At 40.0% G+C, this 21,849-nt stretch overlaps 2 protein-coding genes across 2 annotated transcripts in view; one reads left to right on the forward strand and one right to left on the reverse strand.

Annotated features, from left to right (window-relative positions):
- LOC139309804 (vomeronasal type-2 receptor 26-like) overlaps positions 1-21,849 on the forward strand; it is a 79,007-nt gene that overhangs the window by 19,114 nt on the left and 38,044 nt on the right. The gene's annotated exons all lie outside the window — the stretch shown is intronic.
- On the reverse strand, positions 698-10,570 carry LOC139313430 (vomeronasal type-2 receptor 26-like). Its single transcript, XM_070939042.1, has 5 exons — positions 10,368-10,570; positions 8,247-8,538; positions 4,717-4,944; positions 4,099-4,225; positions 698-1,593 (listed from the first exon to the last, which is right to left on the reverse strand). Exons 1-5 carry the CDS (start codon positions 10,568-10,570, stop codon positions 698-700), a joined length of 1,746 nt encoding a protein of 581 aa, XP_070795143.1.

Raw genomic sequence — 21,849 nt, forward strand, 5'->3', positions numbered from 1 at the left:
GTGGCAGGAAGAAAGAAAAAGTTACCTTTCTGAGACAGTGGTGATAGAAGTGGAAGAAAGTAAAGGAAGTGAACAAAAAGAGAGTGACAGTGACAGTGACAGTGCAAATTGAAGGTAGCTGCCATTCAGAAAGCAGAGGACAAGGAAGCTGCGGAGTGAGCAGAGAGACCAAAAACAAAGAACTGTGATAATTTAAATGACTTTGAAGGAGACCTACTTTTAAACAGTTGTATATTGTGATCACCCTAGATTTTTATTGTATACTTTAAATACTTAGATAAATCCCAAAGAGACTTATTACTGAAATATTTACATGGAATTACAAGCCCCAAACTTTAACAGTTGATAGAAACATACTGATTCTACTGTCTTCAAACTTTGTATTGACTTAAATATAATCAAATGAATTAATTAATATCAAACACCTATTTGTCAATTAATAATTTATATAGTGAGAGATCCTCATATTTAAGATACTGTTTTCTTTCATATTCAATATAGTTAACAATAAGAATAATATAAGAAGCTATAACTGAGATTTATATATATATAATAGCATCATCCCTAGTCAGGATGGGCAGCATGTAGATTAAACAAGCAAACAAGAAAACATTAAATTATCAAAACCCATTAATCAAGCTTACTAAATGAAATTATTGAAAAATAATAGATTTCTGAAAGTCTTTTTTTATTATTATTATTTTGACATCAAATATTCTTTAGTATTCAGATCTGGCCTAAAAATAATAATGTAGCATTTAGGGAAGAATATGCAGCCCAGCAGTCCAGCACTGGAGGCCAAGATGGAGAAGACCTGAACAGCCACCGTGTACTTCCCTTTGGTGCTCAGGTAGGCAGGCACAAAGGACACCCAGACACTGCAGAAGACCAGCATGCTGAAAGAGATCAGCTTGGCTTCGTTGAAGGCCCCAGGGAGATTCCTGGCCAGGAAAGCCACCGTGAAGCAGACAGCAGACAGGAAGCCCATGTACCCAAGGGCAACATAAAACATGGCGACAGAACCTTCATTGCATTGTAGGATGATTTCTCTAAGTTGGGAGTTCATGTCAGAGTCAGGGAATGGGGGGAAAGTGCTCAACCAGATGTTGCAGATGAGAGCTTGGAGACCAGAACAAGAAAGGACAATGGAGTTGGCCAAACTCTTCCCCAACCATCTCTGCACTTTATTCCCTGGTTTGGTGGCCAAGAAGGCTAACACCACTGTGATGGTTTTGGCCAAGACTGAAGAAATGGCAAGTGAGAAGACAATGCTGAAGGCTGTTTGTCTGAGGAGACAGGTCACCTTCCTTGGCCAGCCAATGAACAGGAAGGAAGTCAAAATGGAAAGCAGGAGGGAGACCAGGAGGATGTAGGAGAGGTCCCGGTTGTTGGCTTTGACAATTGGTGTTTCCATGAATTTAATGAAGATCCCCAAGCCAAAGCCAGTGGTTAAAGAGAGGAACAAGGCAATGGAAGTCAGGATAATCCCCAGATTTTCCTTATAAGAAAGATAACTTTTAATCTTGGGGATACAGTGAACTCGATAGGTGTTTGGATGTTGATCTTCTGGACATTTGGTACATTTGTCTGCATCTGAAAAAGAGCAAGAGTAGAGTCTCCCTTTAACATGTCCTTTAATAAAATGCATTGCTTGGGTAAAATAATTGTTGATATGAATGACTGTGTGTAGATGGATTCAATATGTTTCTTCATTTCCCTACATCTAGAACATCTTAATGTTACTTTTCTTTTTTACTGTTACCATTTCATCAATGAACTTGTTGAGAGAGAAGAAGGGAAGAAGGCAGTTCCACCATTTTATCTTTTCACTGCTAAATTTCTTGAAAATTGGAGCCCAGCCTTTTGTCAATGCTTTAAGGCACCAATGGAATCCAGATTATAGTGAAATTAAGTACATGTGAAGGATCTCTTAATGTTGCTTATGCCATCTGAAATGGATAAACACTGATTTTGCCATGGAGAAAGAAACGTCAGTTTGAGTGGCCCTTGAAGATGAGTTGGATATGGAGTGAGGACATCAAAATGCATTCCTCATTTTTTTATTGTCAGAAAGAGGAACATCTTCCAATAAGATCAAGAAGGAAGTTTGGCTCAACCTCAACTCATGATTCCTCTCCTCCCCTCCCCTCCCCTCCTCTCCTCTTCATGGACCATGACTTTGAAAGTTGTTTTAAGAGGAGTCTCCAGCAGAAATTCTGCAGTGTCAGACTCAGGTAGTATAAACCCAGAAGTCACCAGAAGCAGACCCAAAAAGGCACCACCTGAATATATGGAGCAGTCAAAGGATTATGACATAAGGCTACCAACTCCCCCCTGCCAGCAAGTAGAATGAAGAGCCCATCAAAGACACTCTGTGAGACTTTTGTCAACCCTGAAGCTGACCTGACCGGAGCCGTCTTGGAGCCTCAGTGCTGCCACACTGGAGCTGAGGGATAGGGAGGGGGGATGAGTGATAGCTGGGGTTTTGTAGCCAAAATAAAATCCTTTCTCTTGGGAACCAAGGACATTCTACCACCTGGCCAGAGGAAGGAGGAGTGATGTCACCAGGCAACCAGACAGTGCCTTGATTGGACCAAGTGACTGATTGTTTGGGGTTTGAGGGATACCTTTTATTTTTAATTAGATGAAAACTATGGGAACCTTCAGCTGGTTTTCACCAGATTTATTTATCCAATAAAGCTATTCTTTGAGGAATCTACCCTCCTCAGAGTTTTGCTTGCTATGGGTGTATTACTTGGAATCCTGACAATTCCTTTAGCAAAGAAATGCATCCTTTGATTACAGGCAAGTAGCTACAGTGTGAATCTGTGGCTGCCCAAAATAGCCATGAGACATGGACACTTGCAAGAATCTGATCAATCCTCTTATAAAAATCCAATTAAAGTTCCATCATTATATTCTGGAATCTGGAAACTCTCACTGTTCAGAGCAATGAAGTAAATAGTAATTTGAAATATGGAATATGTGTGGTAAGCTCAAAACTGGAAACATGAAGACATACCAATGGAAAACAAAATAATCACCAAAATTATGGAATGTGCAGAAATGGATAGACTTACAAAAGAATTACAAGAAAAAGATGAAACAGACTATTATTTAGTATGGCAAAAATGGTATAACTGGTTGGAGAAAAAGGAAGAAATATAAAAATAGGGACACAAAAGAAGGGTCAAACTATAGAGACAAAAATTGAGTACCAACTAAGGAACATAAGAAATTAAATATGGAGTTTATCATATTGCTTTATATGTAAATAAATAGATATATAGATAAGGATATAAAGACAGTCTACAGAGGTGATAATTTTAAAAAGGAAGTCATAAGACTTGATTTATGTTTACTTGTTTTGTATGTTGTATTGTTGTATCTATGTTTATTCATAATTTTTAACCAATAAAAACTTATATATATATAAGTTAGTGCAAAATGACTACTGGCATAAGCCTGATGATGGCAGATGGGATTCTGCCGAAACGTCTACCCTTTTAGGGATATATCCACAATTACACGGGAAGAAACCCGAAAGTTTCTGGGCCTTTTTTCTGCTGACAAACTGCAACTCTGTGTTGCTCTCTGGGAGACAGCAGTTTGTCAGCAGAAAAAAGGCCCAGAAACTTGTGAATGAGATTTCACAGAACCTAGGGCTGTAGAACAACTACGTTTACGTAGGTAAAACCTGGCTAGAAAGAATATGCACATAAAAGCCTACGAAAAAGAAATATATATATATATATATATATATATATATATATATATATATATATATATATATATATATATATATATATATATATATTAAAAAAAGAGCAAGAGATGTCATCTCTCTCACAACACTCAACCCTCACTTATCCTGTATCTTTATCCGTGATCTCTATCCCTCTTGGCTTCACCTATATATATATAAGATTAATCTCCAAGATATTTCTTATAATTCACTATGACAAAAATGTATATCTTGATCAAGATTCGAAGAGGTGGGATCCACTCCCACCATGCCTTCCAAAATGCATGTTCATGGAGAATCTCAGGATTTCTGATCCTCCCCAAAGTCTCTCCCTTTCTCCTTCTGTCACCCACCTTCCATGGTGGAGATGGTTCCTTCTGCACAAGGACGGCAATTGTAGCAACAGATGGGCTTCCCTTCCTGAGCCACCTTCATGAATCCTGGAGGACAGCTTTCAACACACCTGGAAGGAGGGAAGGGCTGGCCAGAGAGAGGGGGAAAATAACATCCACAACATGGATTATTTTATTTCCTAAAATATGTAAAAGGAAAAGTTTGGGGATCTCCAATTCAATTCATTGCTAAATTTGAAGACTACAAGAAATTTACAGCTCCTCAAACTGATGTGGTTGCTTGCTGTTCATCTATTTATCTTCTCTTCCAATTTTTCTCCTACTACAATTTTAGATTAAGTTCTCAATGTATCTACTGAAAAGAAAGTTGAATGGATTTCTGCTTTGACAAAATTAATCACTTTGTCCCATGATATAAATCCAGCATCTTTGCAGAAATTTGATGAACAGATAACTGAAATAGTTAAGGATATTTTTCTCATAGACACGTGAACATCTAACGGGAAGATGTTTCCTTTCTGGGAGAACTGAGATGACATCCCAAGTCTGTCCCTGCTCCAATTCTGCAATCGTATTGGAAAGACATTCAAAAAGAACAGAATAAAGTATTTTCCCCACCTTGTTCAGCATCTCCATCTTTGCAATAGCATTCTGGTTCATCATGAACTTGAAATCCAAGGATCCCACTCTTTCTAGCCTCCCAAGTGTCACTGTGATGGCAGAATAATTGGGGAAAACCACCATGTTCCCAATGTCGAGGTCTGCTACCAGCTTTCCATTCTCATCCAAATATACCCCATTGATGGAATTATTGTAAAACTCAGCAGTTTGAAGGAAAGAATGAAACTGGAATGGAAGAGAAAATGGGTAATGTTACACAGGACATATAAAACTCTTGGGTACGATGCCTCTATTTGAGCTTGCATGAGGAATTTAGAATAAAAATCTTGTTAGAAGAAACAATGACATGGAAAATGAGGATGGTGAAGGATATTCTTTATCTTTTCCATTCATAATTGTCACTGCAGAGTCTGGAAAACCAATGGGAAGTAACCAAAGCAAAGGATATATCCAGTATGAACTATTGAGGTCCAAAATTAAAACCATAAAGGAAATGGAAGTTGTGCACAACAACACTGAGCGAATTTTGCCATTAAAGGCAAAATGAAATCAGATGCCCCACACAGTTATAGTTTTATATAAGTTTTATAACAATGTTATAAAAAAACTGGTTTACAGGTCAGTTGGCAAATAGGAAGAAACAAATCTTTGCTCACTTTGAGGATGATTGTGGGACCTTTGCTTTACTCTCTACTAATAGGTTGTGCTTATTGAGGTGGCAGGTGGGCAACTTGACCCCAATATCAAGATGATGTTGAGGAAAGATGATCTCTGGTACCAGCTGATGAAGGGAGGAGAACTTGTGGCTCAGAAGGTTAATTCAACTGCCTAACATGCAGGAAGCCCAAGTTCGAATACAAATAAGGATATGGCTAGCTGATGAAAGCTAAAAAGCTTGTAATAGATCTATACTAGTCTCCCTTTATTTCTTTATAAGCAAAATATAAATTTGGTATATATATGTGTGTGTGTGTGTGTGTGTGTGTGTGTGTATTTATAATAAAATTACTTTTTACTTGTTCATGGTCACCGTTTTACTTTTTATGAGGTTTGCTGTTTTTTTAAATCTCACAGATCTATATGAGGAAAATGGAATAAAAATCTTGTTAGAAGGACCAAGAACGACATGGAAAATAAGGAGAGTGAAGGATGATCTTTATCGCTTCCATTTGTAGTTGTCACTGCAGAGTTTGGAAAACCAATGGGAAGTAACCAAAGTAAAGGATAGATGCAGTATGAAGTATTGAGGTCCAAAATTAAAACCCTAAAGGAAATGGAAGTTGTGCTCAACAACACTGAAGGAATTTTGCCAATAAGGCCAAAATGAAATCAGATGCCCCACACAGAAACAATGTTATAAAAAAACGGGTTTATAGGTCAATTGGCAGCTAGAAAGAGAAATTTTTTTGCTGAGTTTGAGGATGAATGTGGGACCTTTGCTCTACTAGTAAGTTGTGGTTATGAAACTCTGCATTGAGGTGACAGGTGGGCAATTTGCCATGGAGCAGAGACCCCAATAACTTCATGGTGAAAGATCATCTCTGGTACCAGTTAAGGTCACCTCCTTTAATTTTATGGAACATCTATGGAATATTTTGTGGAATAGTTTTCACTCTTGTTGCTTCCAGACTTTTCCCAGCCCAACCCTTCATCTTCTCACCTGACCTTAGCCTGCTTAGCTTCTTAGCCCAAAGAGGCTTCGACTGGGAGCTTTGAGCCAGGGAAGGAAAATCATAGGGATTCTTAGCCAGAGAATGAGACCCACTCTGATTAAAGAATGTCCTGGAGCATAAGGGCAGCCCATAGAGTGAGAGGATCAGAGAAGTTAAATAGCTTAAAAAACACAACACACTTTTTAGTGTGTGACATGTTAATGGTCCTGCTTGTAAAAAAAAAAAAGAGTCAAAGAAAAAAGAGGTGGAAGAATAATATTTTTACCAAGAATTTTGTAAAAAGAAATTGGAAAAGAAATGAGCAGGGTGAAATGAATTGCAGAAATGAGAGCGGTGGAAAATTGGAATTTAATGTAATCTTTATATTCAGAATACAGTATAATTATTGTCAGGTCCTTAGAATTGTAACATAGATTCTCAGATGCGGTGGAGAGCTTTGCAATAGAAAATAAGTACCTGCCATGCCTTCAGCTTTGGAGTTTTCACTTTTTTACCAGTTTTAAATGTGTTCCTGGATCTGGATAAATAAGCTGCATTTAAGGCCCTTGCCACAGCCCAGATTGTGTTGTAAATTAAATAATTGTCCCGGGTCAGGATTGGATTCATCTCCGCTTCCTTGAGAGCTTCCAGATCTTCTCTCTGCCTGCACTGTATCCAGACTTCCACTGAAAAGGCATCGTTGGTGGAGGAACACAGGAAAGAGGTCTCTACATAATATCTCATAAAATAATAAAGGTTCAACTGCCTACCATACTTTGCAAATTGATTTTTCTGCATAGGAAAGGAAAATATGCTATGGAAGTATTCGACAGGAAAAGATTCTTTTTTCAAATAAATAGTGAAGTCCCAGCGGATTGTGGAGAGCAGGACTTTTCCTCTAGGAGGTTCTGTAATCTTTTCAAATATTAGATCCAAAAGCAAAACCCCTGAATTGAATGAATTCAAGTCTGCACCAAAAATAAAGACATTCATCTTTCTCCAACTGCGGTATAAATGCCACTCTATCTTCGCTTCCCGTGAAGCTGGGGAAAAGATTTGTGATAAAACTGGGCAAATGCCATTCCTGCTCAACAGAGAAGCCAACATCCTGATGAATCTTTGTCCATTCTCAGTGTCTGGAGCAAGGAGACCCACCAAGGTCCATCTGAAATGGAGGACCAGCTTCACCATCCCTGGGTACTGGGCTCCTTCAGCTGGGAGCATTGGGTAGAAGAAAGGATTTTCATCACTCACAACCTGGGAGTCAAAACCGTGACTAATCTGAAAAGGAAAAAAAAATAACTTTTTTTTTTTTGAGAGATCATAAAAACAATATCCACTCCTAATGGAGGAATTGTTCCACTCCTAGTCATTCTGTTTACAGTGCCTCTCTTCTCACTTCAATAACAACAGCAAAAGCACTTAGACTTATATACCGCTTCAAAGTGCTTTTACAACCCTATCTAAGTGGTTTACAGAGTCAGCCTATTGCCCCCAACAATCTGGGTCCTTATTTTACCCACCTTGGAAGGATGGAAGGCTGAGTCAACCTTGAGACTGGTGAGATTCGAACTGCCAAATTGCAGTCAGCAGCAGTCAGCAAAAATAGCCTGCAGTACTGCATTCTAACCACTGAGCCACCGCAGCTCTTCAGTGAAGCATTTGGCTATTGCAAATCACCAGCAGAGATGCACAGTCTGCATTAGGACTGTAGCAGAGAGAGGATTGTCTGCTTTGATCCTTCTCTACCATTTGATAGAACCTTCATCCTTACTTCATACAATTCCTATAATAGAACTTTGCTCTTCATTTAGAAGAGAGGATGTCTGGCTGTAAGCTGCATGTCTAAAAATGGTCTTCACAACAAAGACACACCTGTGGGATTTTATAGGTTCCCAACATGGTTGAAATCTGGATGGAGATGTCAGTACCAGCCGCTTCGAGAACAGCCATGGTGTTTCTCTGCCTTCCACAGCTGTAGTTGGGAACATTGGCCTCCCCCTCCGAAAGCAGGTCCAGCAAAGCCTCCGAGGTCATTTGTGCTGTGAAATAATTTTCATAGATGTTGTATCCCAGGGTGACATTGAACAAAATGTTGGGATTCTGGTTGATTGCTTGGATTGCAAAAAGGAAGGATAGCAATTTCCAATACTCTGTTCTTGATTTCCTAAAAGCATGAACATATCAGGACATAATCAATTGAAGCAACATTTTATTGAACTGTTAAATTTAACAATTGTATTTTTAATCCACCTAAGGTTGAGAAGTTTGGAGGCATTTTTAAATCCCATCCACCCAAAAAAAATCTCACCTATCGATTAGAACTCTGGGATACTTTCCATTTTTCTTTTATTTTTGGATACTGAATGCATATTATTTCTGAGTTAGTTTAGTAATTGTTAGCTTTCTCTCATTCTTTTTAAAATTTATATTTGTAAAGAATTGTTTAAGAAAATGAAATATTAATCAAAAGAAAAAAGGAACGAAAAAATAAAGGAAGGAAGGGTCCAAGGATTTTTTTTTTAAAAAAAACCTGATTTCCCACCTTTTTTTCAACAGATATTTTTTTCATTTCTGCAAATTCTACATTTTTCACCATCTAGTCCTCCACTATGAGAATTCCATGATACTTCCACCATTGAGGATACAATAATGTTGCGACAGGCAACATATATAAACATTATGAATGTTATCTAATTTTTTGCTCAGAAGTCCCAGTAAAAAAGAATTCTGGTTTCTTCACAATTTTTAGCCTTTCAAGTTTTTTGTATTGTTGTGTCAATTTATATCTAAAATTTCTGAGCTTTCTCACAAATCCATCCTGCCTGAAAAAATGTTTCCCCATTCTTTTCATAAATCTTACATTGGTTTGAAATATGTTTACCCATTCTTTAATATTTCTCTAATTTCCTATACTAAGAATACAACATCCTATGTCAAAAATATTATCTTAACCCAAGACAGAGTGTAAAGCGAAAACCAGTTACCCAAATTCTCTGCATCTTTATTTAATATCTGAATTTAATAGTGAATTCAGTCATACAAATTGAACCTGTTCATCGTCTGTTTCAGATCTTTAAAATTTTATACATTTTTGTTATTACATGTTCACCATTTCTACATAATTCCTAACAAACAGGAAGCAACAGGTGAAGCTAAGAGAATCATATCAGATACCTGTACAATTAGCATACCCCCCCCTCAAGGCTGGGTGCTCTCCCCACTTCTCTTCTCTCTGTATACCAATGACTTCATCTCTAACGATCCATCTGTTAAACTATTGCCTATTCATCTTCCCAATAATTAATCATTGGAAGTGTCACCTGTTATTCCACATGAAATATATAATAATTAAAGGACACATACAGACTCAGACACCCGCAATGACACATAAAATGAGCAACTATGACTGTTAACAAATGCAGTAAGTGCTAAATTTCTGGAGGTGTTTATAGGACTCACATGTCTACCATAGAGACTTAGCTGACAAATAACTCATTGTATGATTGTGATGCTGGCATCCTCTCAAATGAAATTCACGTATTTAAGAAAAGTCAATTCTAAACTGGGACCCATTCATTTAATTGGTGGTATAGAATGAAATTGTCAAGCTTATCTCCTTTTTACTTCAGAGAAAAAGTCAACATTTCTGCATTTTGCTACCCATTCTGATGACCTTATTGAGCATGAGAGTGGTAGAAGAGAAGAATCATCCTCTCTTCTCCATCCACAGTCCAGCTCTGCTAAGAGAATCTCAAGAAAAGCAGATGCTTCTTTTTCAAAGCCAAGAAACACAGAAGATCTCTACTGATTACTTATTTGAGAATTTCAAATCAGGATCATCAGCTGAAAAGAATGAGCCAAGGATGAACTGAGACAGAAAGAGAGAAGAACTAGCAGATCAAAGAGGTCATTCATTATAAAAGAGGCAGCTGAAACTTTAGAACTTAGGGTGGAACGGAGAGGCTCTAAGTCTGTGCATAAAATTTGGCATACCAAGAATGAGTCAAAGGAGACTTTTTGAAGCTTAATGTTAGAAATTTCATCCTCGTTGCAGAGACAATGCCACCAATGAGAAACTCTCCTGGCTTGTAATAGTTCTCTGGATGCACCTCGTCCCTCTTCAGAGTCAGGAGACATTTGGCTCTGAAACTTGCCAGAACTTCCTGGGGCAGCAGAAGCAGCAGAAGCATCAACATGACTTGTGTTCCTGATGGAGTCTCCAGCCTTGCTTTGAAGACACAGTGATAGGAAGAGGTGGAAGAAACTAAAGCCCTCTTCCAAGACAGAAGCTCCAAAGGTTTCCTAATCCTGACAGAGTCTATAAAAGCCTTCATATCTGCATCCCCTGCCTGTCATAAAAGCTTTCAAGGTTCTCTATTTCTCCAGGGCCTTTTATGCCCCCAAGATTTTCCAGTGCAAAGAGATCAGTCAACAAGATGTTGATATGATATCAAAGTGGAAGCATGTTATGGCTGAATAACATCTCATTCCTATCATTGCACCATCATTACAGCATCATGGCAGGTGGTCAGCTTTTAAAGTATTTCCCTGAAGTAATAATACAATTAGATATATGGAATCTTTCAACTTCTAACCTTAACGTGCTCATTATAATTATAATATATACTTTTATGTATCAATATATATTCTACTATTTTCCCAATTTATACTTATTTCTTTATTTTTCCCATTTGTTGGGGTTCTTCTTTATTCACCTCATTATCTTTAAACAATACTCTTCTCTCTTTATGATTTTTTATCACTTCCTCCAAAAATGTATGTAAACATCAATAACATTTCTTCATATAACATACTTATTAACCCTGGTTAAGTCACTAATATTTTAATATTATAAATATCACTCAGGGTTCCACCACATTTTCAATATCTCAGTTTTCTATAAACATCAATAAAACCAGTTGTCAATAAGATTTAATCGGTTCCAAGATTATATATCTAAATCCACTGAATTTATAATCCTTGAAAATTATATTTTCCAATATATTTTTTTGCATCCTGTTGATCATAATAATACATTTAGATATAACTAGTCCTAATCTTCCATCTCCTAATCTTTATTTATTTATTTTATTTATTTATTAGATTTTTATACCGCCCCCTCTCCCGAAGGACTCGGGGCGGTGAACAGCCAAAGTTAAAAACATACAATATAAACAATTAAAATACGTTTAAAACAGAATTAAATCTAAAATGGCTCCCCAATTTAAAATGCCTTACCCATACCCCTATAAAAAGACGAATTTAAAATTTAAAAATTTAAAATTTCCACATTTAAAAAGGGGGAAGATTTAGGCCAGGCCAGCTTGATAAAATAGAAAAGTCTTAAGCGCGCGGCGGAAGGTGCGCAGATCCGGGATCCTACGTATCTCCGGGGGGAGCTCGTTCCAAATCGTAGGTGCCCCCACAGAGAAGGCTCTCCCCCTAGGGGCCGACAGCCGACATTGTTTGGCCGACGGCACCCGGAGGAGCCTCTCTCTATGGGAGCGTACTGGCCGGTGGGAGGCTATTGGTGGTAGCAGGCGGTCCCGTAAATACATTTTACATCTTAATACATTTTACATCTTAATACATTTATGGTTATAATAAATTTCTATTATTATTATTGTGCTATTATTTACCCAATTTAAACTTTCTACTTATTTTTATTGGTTTTCAATATAATTATTGGAGAGTATTATATCTCTATCCATCATCTCTCAGCCTTTTTAGAATTTCATCATTTATTGATTTTTTGGTAATTCTTTTACGTTTCTCTTTTGGAATCCTACATGTCTTTCTAGCATTTTTGCACAGACTAATTGTTCCCTCTGCCTTACCCTTTATCTCCTTCTGCTGCATCTTTTGTATATCCATCCATCACTGTTTCATTATTTTGAAAAATCTTCCCTTTTTTCTCTATTCTGTTGTAGGCTCTTAAAAGATTATCTATTTGATTTTTAGTATTTATTATTATTGTCTTTTCAGTGTTTTTATATGCTTTTAATTTATTTTTATCTTCTTGTAGTTTATTTGGCTTTGTCTCCTTCACCACTCCATCTAATTTCTCAACTGTCTTCTGTCTGTTATATTCATCTTTTCCCACCATTTGTTGAGAGCCTTCTACTTCAGATCTTTATCTTTAAATATTCCCATCAACTTCTTATATTCTTTGTTGTCATTTCTAACATTTCTTCATAGAACTTTATTATCTTCTGCTGGGTAATTTTGTAACCAATTAATATACCTCTAATATTCCAGTATCCCAATATCTAGAAACTCCAAAAAAATCAATTGTTAATAAAAATTAGTCAATGCTAAAATTATTCCTCCAAGTCTCCTAAATTTCTGATCTTTAAATGCATAAAAATTAAATTAAAATTTGCATTTTTCAGTCTTTATAATTTCCAATTTAACCCTTCCCTTCCCCTATTGTCCAGATTTTAAAGTCTTATTTATCTTTTCTTCTTCTCCTTTTTTCTGCTTTTCAGTGTAGAGTTCCAATAAAGTTTTAATGTTTAATTTGATTTGCCTTGTAAAGCTTCAAAAAGCTCAGTAGATGTTTCCCAGCATCCAAATTGCCTACTAAGATAAAGTCAAGGTCAAGTAGCTTCCCAGATGTTGTTCACTTTCTCTCTTTTCACTTTCCTTTGGATTTTACATGTTGCAGTTATCTTCTTTGTCCAGTAGATGGCTCCCCTGCTCCCAAATCCAGTATTCAACAGAGTGAAGAAAATTGAAAACAGTTTATTTGCATCCAGCCAGAGGGGCTAGAGGTTAAATTTCAGAAAAGCAATTTCTCCCAATAATCACTTTTCACACTGTTATTCAGCTTTTTTTTCCTGGCTTTCTTTGTTTTAAATCATGCTTTAGGTCTTTCTTTTACTTCTATGTCTTTAATCCTTGATCTTCCTCTTTAATTTTTAATCTTTAAACTTTCTCCATAAATCCAACTGCCGCTTTCTTAAGATTTGGAGATAATTTTTTTGGAACTCTTTACTTAGGTTAGTCTTCTAAGTAAACAGTTGGAAATTATCTCACCCAGTTTCATTGCTCTGTCCAAATACTGCTCCAACACAAAATCTTAGTGTCCCAGTTGTCCCAGCTTGTGACAGACCAAGAAAATGGCCATCATCCCTGCTGCCATTCAGGAGAGCTTTCTTCAGATCAGTGAGTAAATTGCTGTTTCCTCACGATTGACAAAGCACATCTGCTTTCTTCACCACCCCTCCAGGGTGGTTTAACCCCATAGGGTTTCCCAGGAAGCAGTTGCCAGCTGCTTTTCACAGAGTCCAGAGGAGCTCCTCTATTTTCCAGCCGTTTTTGCCACAAAGTCAACCGGAAGACCCAAAGGTGCTTTTTTTCAAGAGGCAACTGGACTTTCTGTTTTTTTCCTTGAAAACATTTTGCTTCTCATCCAAGAAGGTTCTTCAGCTTAAAAAAAATCACCTTTGGGACAACCATGATCTGGATGACTGAGAATCTCCATAGGCATTTATATATTTTGGCATGGTAAATTATTCCAAAATAGCAGTTCTGTTTCGTTAACCTAAGTGAAGGGTATTGTATAAATTCACTCAGACGTCAAGGGTGTTGTGTGAACTCACCCAGATTTACCAAAACCATCTGTATGATGGCCAATGCAGCATGTTTGCACATAAGATGCTTTTGGCTGTCCAGCATGGCAACATTCACAAGGCAAGAGATCAGTCTAATTTGTGATCCGTCTTTCCAAAGGAAGGAGCATCTCAGGTTCATCTTTTCCAGCTATTGCCTTGTCTTATGTATTATGTCTAGGGTTTTATTTGAACAAGAATTCTTGATTATTTTTGTTTGTTTGTTTTGTTTTGTTTTGTTTGATTTGTATACCGCCCTACTCCCGAAGGACTCAGGGTGGTGAACAGCCAAGCAATAAAATACATAAATACAAAAATTTAAAAAACCAGTTAAAATCAAATTAAATCATTATTGGCCCAGACAAATTAAAAAACCCCAATAATTTAAGAACAGATTTAAAATTTATATATTAAAAGAGGGAGGAGATTAGGCCAAGCCTGCTTGATGGAATAAAAGAGTCTTCACAGCGCGGCGGAAGGTGCGCAGATCCGGGATCCTCCGTATCTCTGGGGGGAGCTCATTCCAGACGGTAGGTGCCCCCACAGAGAAGGCTCTCCCCCTAGGGGTCGCCAGCCGACATTTTTGCTTTCTTAAGTATTCTTGACCATTCTTGTATGCTAACAGCTTACTAAGGGTCAAGGCCTGTCTGCTTTAAGATTGCAGTTTCTTAATAATATATTAAGAAAACGGGGCTTTCAGCCGTTCCTTCAATGGCAAACCACTTCCTAAAAATCTTGCCAAGGTCTCTGGCTCAGCTCCACTTGTGGCTTTTCTGAATACCTTCGCACAGTTGGCTGAGGCTATGAACCTTGCTGTGCCTGACTTCATTCTTGCAAGCCCAGCCATGTGGCCTCCAACTTGCTAAAATTGGGCTGATTGTTGCAACTACTTGTGGTGCAGAGAGGTGAAACAAAACTCCCAATCCTGACTAGAAGAATGGGTTTCAAGCCCTTATGAAGGTAACTGGGGTGTGGGAACAATGAAGCAACGTTCCTGGAGAGCCAGGAGTAACAGGGAGGCTACAGGAGGTCTGTGGGCCTTCCTGACAAGGGCAAGGAGGCCACACTGGAAGAGAGGAAGGCAGACAATCCAGTTGGGGAAGGCTTGGGTGTGGTCTGAAACTTCTCTTTGGAGGGAGGGACCCTCCTCACATGCAGTGGGGCAGTTGAACTGTACTGACCTCAAAGTCAGCATTGTTGACACAGAAGAAACTTTTTCTTTTTTTGTGGAGAAAGTTAGCACCCACCCCTCTTAGAAGAATGAAATATTTTAGGAAATATTGAAAAGGCAGAATATTATATTTCCCTGTATGAGAAAAGGAGAAACAGGTTTTTAAAGGCAAAGAGCCCTCCCTGCCCCCAGCAGATATTTGGTGCACTTTAAGACTGGGCCAGTCTTAATCTACAAAACAAAAGGCCTCCAACTCCAGGGTGATGGGTTTAAGACATGACCCTCCAGGACATGATAGGATTATCTATCAGCAGAGCTCACCACATGGCACTGCCAAGCCCTGTCATTACATCACCCAGCAAGGTTCAACCAAACTTATCTCAGACAAACTCCTAGGAGTTGCACATGACCCCTACAGCAATCAACTGATACATGCCCTTGCCACAGGAACAGGAAGCTCAAGTTCAAAGCCCAAGAGAGGGTATAAATAACTCTCACTCTCCACTCCATGTGGTCAGCTACCCAGGACTTCAAACCCATGTGGTCCATTTCACCATTAAACCATCCTTCCAGGCAGCCCCCATGTTTCCAGTGCCTCTCTCTCCCCACTTGGAACTGAACCCAGATGGACATTTCTTCCAACACTTGCTCCCTTGCTTTTCTCTATTCTTTGAGTCTTCGCAGTCAAAATAACTTACAGATTTTGATCCAGCCTAGAACTAAGGAGAAATTTCCTGGCACTTAGAAGAATTAATCAGTAGAACGACTTGTCTCCAGAAGTTGTGGATGTCCCAATACTGGAAGTTTTTAAGAGACTGGACAACAAATTTGTCTGAAATGGTAAATGGTAGGGTTTCCTGCTTGAGCAGGGGGTTAGACTAGAAGACCTCAAAGGTCCCTTCAACTCTGCTATTGTTATTCTGTTTCTAGCATGCAATATATGTACCAAATTGTTAAAAAGGATAGAGATTGGAGGGCAGAGGTAGGGAATTTAGTTTTAGCATCTAAATTTGGGGGGTGGGGTACAAATTTGAAGATGAACAAATTTATCTCCCCCAGGTTTTTTTTGTGTGTTCTTTATTGAAGAAATGTGGGTTTTTTTTGGGGGGGGGGGGGTTGCAGTCTCCCAACAGCCTGATGGTCAGGGTTGAAAGCTTCAAAAGCAGCTGCCATTTCTACAAGGACTTGTCAGGATATTGAAAATGGTGGCCACTTCCAGGAGGCAATGGGGATCAGGCCCAGGCACTGCAGGGTCCATTTGGGCCATTATGGAAGGAGGAGAGGTTTCCAGCCAGAGGGGAAGATGTTACCAAACCACATCTGGAAGGACACAGGAAAACCCTCCCCCCCAACACTTCTATACCATAAAGAGGGGCTTGGTGATGGGACAAAAGAGACAAGGAGGGGCCTCCACCCCCTGAAGAAAGAGCTCACATTTGGGGAAAGGATATGGAAAAAGGAGGGGCTCTCTTTGATGGTGGGTGACCCCAGTAGGTAAAAACATGGCTCCATTTGCATTCAGCTCTTATTTTCCCCAGGGTGGCACACTTTGATGTGAAGGAAGACAGGCAGCCATGATCTTTAGTGGGAAGGAAAATTGAAAGTCCTTCTGAAGCTCTGGTTTGTCGTTGTGTGTTTCCAGGAAAGGCTCCTGTCTGGGGGAAGCCACGCAGGGCCTTTGCCAGGGGAATCCGGCATTGCTCAGGAGGAGAAGGCAATGGGGGGTCTACCTGGAGGGACCCTCAGGGGCTCTGAGGAAGGGGAATCCTGGGGATCCCTCATGGCCCCTGAAGACCCTCCGGCTGGGCTCTCCTGGGCAGCCAATGGTGGGTTGCCCCCAGTTTGGACCAGTTCTATAGAACCAGTAGTAAAACCGGCGGGAGGCTCCGCCCACTGACCCTGACGTCATCAGAAGCGATCTGCACATGCGTTGCGAACCAGTAGTAAAGGTAAGTAGAATTCACCGCTGAGGGCAGCTATTTCTAGGTGGGGAAGGGAAAACCCTTTCAGGACTTCAGCCTCCCCTCCCTCTGCAGTTCTGGGAGTTTTTGCCTCTTTCTCTTCACACTGAAAGCTTTTTAATTGTATCCTTTTTTGAAACTCTCCTTCTTTTCCCTTTCTTTGTTCAACCTCTTCTTCATGGGGCTGATTGGTGGCTGAGTTCCCAGGCAACCATTGTCTCTTCCCCTCTTGTTTGATTGGCTACTGCTGGATGCCATGATGACAGGGACCGGCCAGGATGAGAGGCAGCCACTGAGGAGAGAGAGGGGCATGGCTTTTGCCTTCCCTCAGAACTGGAGGAGTTGAAGGCAGAATCTTCTCTCTTTAGGAAACTCTGCTCAGATGTAGCCCAGAGTAGGGAAAAATAAAATAATATTTTTAAAAATATATTTTAAAAATGAAGGAAAAATTCAAGACCTTGAGAGAAGAAAAATGGGTAAAAATGTTTTCAAATACAGATGATTTTAAAGAAATATTCAATATTTTATTTGAGGATTGATGGATGATCAGTTAGGAAAATGCCAAGGAATATTGTTTTAATATGTGATTATTATGGTGAGAATTACCACAATAGAACTACCCACCAGGGATGAAGGGCTTGTGAAATTGACAGAAATTTCTGAGCTGGACAAACTGCCTACTTTGAACAGAGAAAGGGCAACATCTATATGTATTGGTGACTGGAAACCCATTATGGATTTTTTGTGTAAAAATGAAGTTGTGATTTACAGTTTTCATATGGAGGAAAGTATAGATAAAAAGAGTCACAATGTAACCTTAGGAAGAGAGACATTAAAATATAATTGTATTTATAACAGCTGTGAAGAATATTGGGAGGTATTTATTGATATCTTTTTTTGACAGTTTAGACTACTTAACATTTCCTAAATATTATTGCTTTTTCCTCTCCTATTTTTTGTAAACATTTGTCAATCCATGCACTCAAAATTGGTATGCTGCTTAAGTAAGAAAAAGTCCAGGGATACAATAAAGCAAAAAATATTATTATTTCTAGAGCCACAGATGTGAAAGAGACATGCAGGAATTGAATTCAATCCACTGTTCCATCCAAGGTTGTAAATTAAAGATTAGCTCAGCTATATTTACACTTAGACCAGCTGTGTTCTGCCCCAGCTACGGACCCCAAAGAACACAGCACACACAAAGTCTGTTCAAACCTTAGTTTACTAAATTAAATCAGTCTTTTTCAATAATGGCTGTTAATTAACTACATTAACAGCCACAAAGAATAATAACTGAAAGCTTATTGTAGTTGGCAGAATGCCCAGAAGCAATTTGCAGGAAGCTGATAAGATAAGCAAGGCAAGACAAGACACGAAGGTATGTGAACAAAGTTGTTCCCTGCAAATTGCTTCAGTCGGCGTTCTTCCTTAAATAGGCTAAGGGAGTGGCCAATTAGCCCCAAGCCTTACTCTCAAGGAGACCTCCTCCTGAGGAGCCACTCCTGCCTTTTAACAGCTCTGCGTGCTCGTGCATCAAGAAGAGGCTCTTCCTCTTCTTCCTCTTCACTTATGGGAGTTTCTGGAAGTTCTGAAGGCCCTGGCTGAATCCCCGCCTCTGGCACCACATCTTCTCCAGCCTCCTCATTGTCTGACTCGAGTGCCAGCTGCACAGGCTGCTGGCGCAACACCACACCAGCCTCCTCACTGTCGGAATCAGCTACTAGCTGCACAGGCCGCTGACGAGCCACAACAAGCTGTCAACAAAATACATCATTCAAAGGAGAACACAGAGAAGAAAAACAAATTTAAAAATAAACAATTACAGTTAAAAAAATAAGAAAAAGGCATTTAACATCAATCTTTGAAAACTAGTTAATCACATACATGGTTTGAAGAAAATCGGCACATGAATATGGTTGACATATACATGTTTCTCTCCAAAACAACAGAATAACACAAGACACTGTAAAAATCTTCACCATATTACTATGTGTTTCTGCAGATGCATCAGCAAAGTCTGGCTTTCTCCACATTGGTTAAAAGTGCAGATTGTGACCCAGTCCTTTAATGTTACATCTTTATCCAGGTCCAAGAAGGGATGAGGAAGGCTGGAACTTTTTGGCTGCAAGAAAGATACAACCATGATAAAGCCATGAAGGGAAATCCACCCAACCAAACATATTTCTGCTAAATTTGAGAAACTATGTGATAATTTCAGGAGGAATTCCTTCTTTGAATGGGATTTCCTTACAAAGATCCATTTCCAAAAATTAAGGAAAGGTCTTCTGAATCAGGTCAGGATCCATCTCTATCTCTCAGTGCCTTGGTAAGACCACACCTGGAATTCTGCATCCAGTTTTGGTCACCATGATGTAAAAAAAATGTTGAGACTCTAGAAAAAAGGCAGAGAAGAGCAACAACCGCTTTGAAAGAGGCGGTGGTGAGGCCTCTCCTCAAGAAGCCGTCCCTGGATCCGGCAATATTGGCCAACTACCATCCTGTCTCCAACCTTCGCTTCTTGGCGAAGGTTGTTGAGAGTGTGGTCGCGTGACAGTTTCTGCAATTCCTTGAGGAAACATCTTATCTAGATCTGTTCCAGTCGGGTTTCAGGCCCGGGCACAGCATGGAAACGGCATTGGTCGCGTTGGTTGATGATCTCTGGAGGGCTCAAGACAGGGGCTGCTCCTCTGTTCTGGTCCTGTTAGATCTCTCAGCGACTTTTGATACCATCGACCATGGTATCATGCTGCACCGGTTGGAAGAGTTGGGGATGGGGGGCACCGTGTTACGGTGGTTCTCCTCCTTTCTCTCCGACCGGTCACAGTTCGTGTTGGCAGGGGGGCAGAGGTCGACCTCGAGGCCTCTTATATGTGGAGTGCCTCAGGGGTCGGTCCTCTCGCCCCTCCTGTTCAACATTTATGTGAAGCCGCTGGGTGAGATCATCCGTGGCTTTGGGGTGAGATACCACCAGTACGCTGATGACACCCAGCTGTACATCTCCACCCCAGGCCACCCCAACGATGCCCTTGAAGTGATGTCCCAGTGCCTGGAGGCTGTGCAGATCTGGATGGGGAGGAACAGGCTCAAGCTCAACCCTTCCAAGACTGAGTGGCTGTGGCTCCCGGCATCCCGATATAGTCAGTTGACTCCATCACTGACTATTGGGGGCGAGTCGTTGGCCCCCACAGAGAGGGCTCGCAATCTGGGAGTCCTCCTGGATATGCAGCTGTCCTTGGAGAAACATCTGACGGCTGTAACCAGGGGGACCTTTTGTCAGGTTCGCCTGATTCGCCAGTTGCGGCCCTTTCTTGATCAGGATTCCCTGTGCACAGTCACTCATGCCCTCGTCACCTCTCGCCTTGACTACTGCAACGCTCTCTAAATGGGGCTCCCCTTGAAGAGCACCCGGAGGCTCCAACTGGTCCAGAACGCAGCAGCGCGGGTAGTGACGGGAGCAGCATGGCACTCCCATGTAACACCGCTCCTGCGTGAGCTGCACTGGCTCCCGGTGGTCTTCCGGGTGCGCTTCAAGGTGTTGGTTATCACCTTTAAAGCGCTCCATGGCATAGGGCCTAGCTATCTTCGAGACCGCCTGCTGCCACCGACGACCTCCCATCAACCCGTGCGCTCCCGCAGAGAGGGCCTCCTCGGGGTGCCATCAGCCAAACAGTGCAGGCTGGTGACCCCCAGGGGGAGGGCCTTCTCTGTGGGGGCACCTACCCTCTGGAATCAATTGCCCCCAGAGATAAGGAGAATCCAAGACCTCAGTGCCTTCCGCCGAGCCCTTAAAACCTTCCTTTTCCAGCAAGCCGGGCTGGCCTAATTTTTTAAGTGTTTTAATTGTTTTGTTTATTGTTTTTAATTAATGGGGCCAAATTTATATATATTTTTAATTGTATTTTAATATCTGTATTTGATGTTTTTACTTGGCTGTTCACCGCCCTGAGTCCTCAGGGAGAAGGGCGGTATACAAATTCTAAATAAATAAATAAATAAATAAATAAATAAATAAATAAATAAATAAATAAACAAACAATGATGATTAGGGGACTGGAGGCTAAAACATATAAAGAATGGTTGCTGGAATTGGATATGTCTAGTTTGATGAAAAGAAGGACCAGGGGTGACATGATAGCAGTGTTCCAATAGCTCAGGGGCTGCCCCAAAGAAGAGGGAGTCAATCCATTCTCCAAAGCACCAGAAGGCAGGACAAGAAGCAACAGATGGAAACTAATCAAGAAGAGAAGCAACCTAGAACTATGGAGAAATTTCCTGATAGAATAATAATCAATGGAACAACTTGCCTCCAGAAGTTGTGGGAGGAGGTTTTTAAAAAGAGATTGGACAGCCATTTGTCTGAAATGGTATAGTTTACTGTCTGATCAAGGGGTTGGACTAGAAGACCTCCAAAATCCCTTCCAAATAACTCTGGAATGTTCCAAATAACTCTGGAATGTCATCAGAAGAATGAGATGGATGAATTGTTGCAATTTAGTAAGGAGTTTTTATGCCCAATCCCGCCTCCCTCCCTTACTCCACATTTATGGAATACTTAAATATAGATACTCTCAATTCTTTAGGAATTGTTTTGTAAAACTCTTATACGATTATATTTCAGCTCCCCTTTTATTTTATTTCTACATAATTTGACCAGATGGATAACCCAGATTATCCACATCTTGCAATTATACTGGATAAGGATGGAGGACACTATCTTCCAATTGCCT

The sequence above is a fragment of the Pituophis catenifer genome, unplaced genomic scaffold, assembly GCF_029215685.1.
Source record: "Pituophis catenifer annectens isolate HBS135680 unplaced genomic scaffold, rPitCat1.0.hap2 SCAF_2, whole genome shotgun sequence".
In the NCBI taxonomy this organism is placed as follows: domain Eukaryota; kingdom Metazoa; phylum Chordata; class Lepidosauria; order Squamata; family Colubridae; genus Pituophis; species Pituophis catenifer.

What these genes read in the sequence shown, in the direction of transcription:
- LOC139313430 (XM_070939042.1), bottom strand. Translation starts at nt 10,570, where the DNA reads ATGTTGATGCTTCTGCTGCTTCTGCTGCCCCAGGAAGTTCTGGCAAGT. An exon ending in AGATGGAGATGCTGAACAAG is followed by an intron (nt 4,226 to 4,716) that starts GTGGGGAAAATA and finishes CTCTCTGGCCAG; the next exon opens with CCCTTCCCTCCTTCCAGGTG. An exon ending in AACCATCTCCACCATGGAAG is followed by an intron (nt 1,594 to 4,098) that starts GTGGGTGACAGA and finishes GCTCTTTTTCAG; the next exon opens with ATGCAGACAAATGTACCAAA.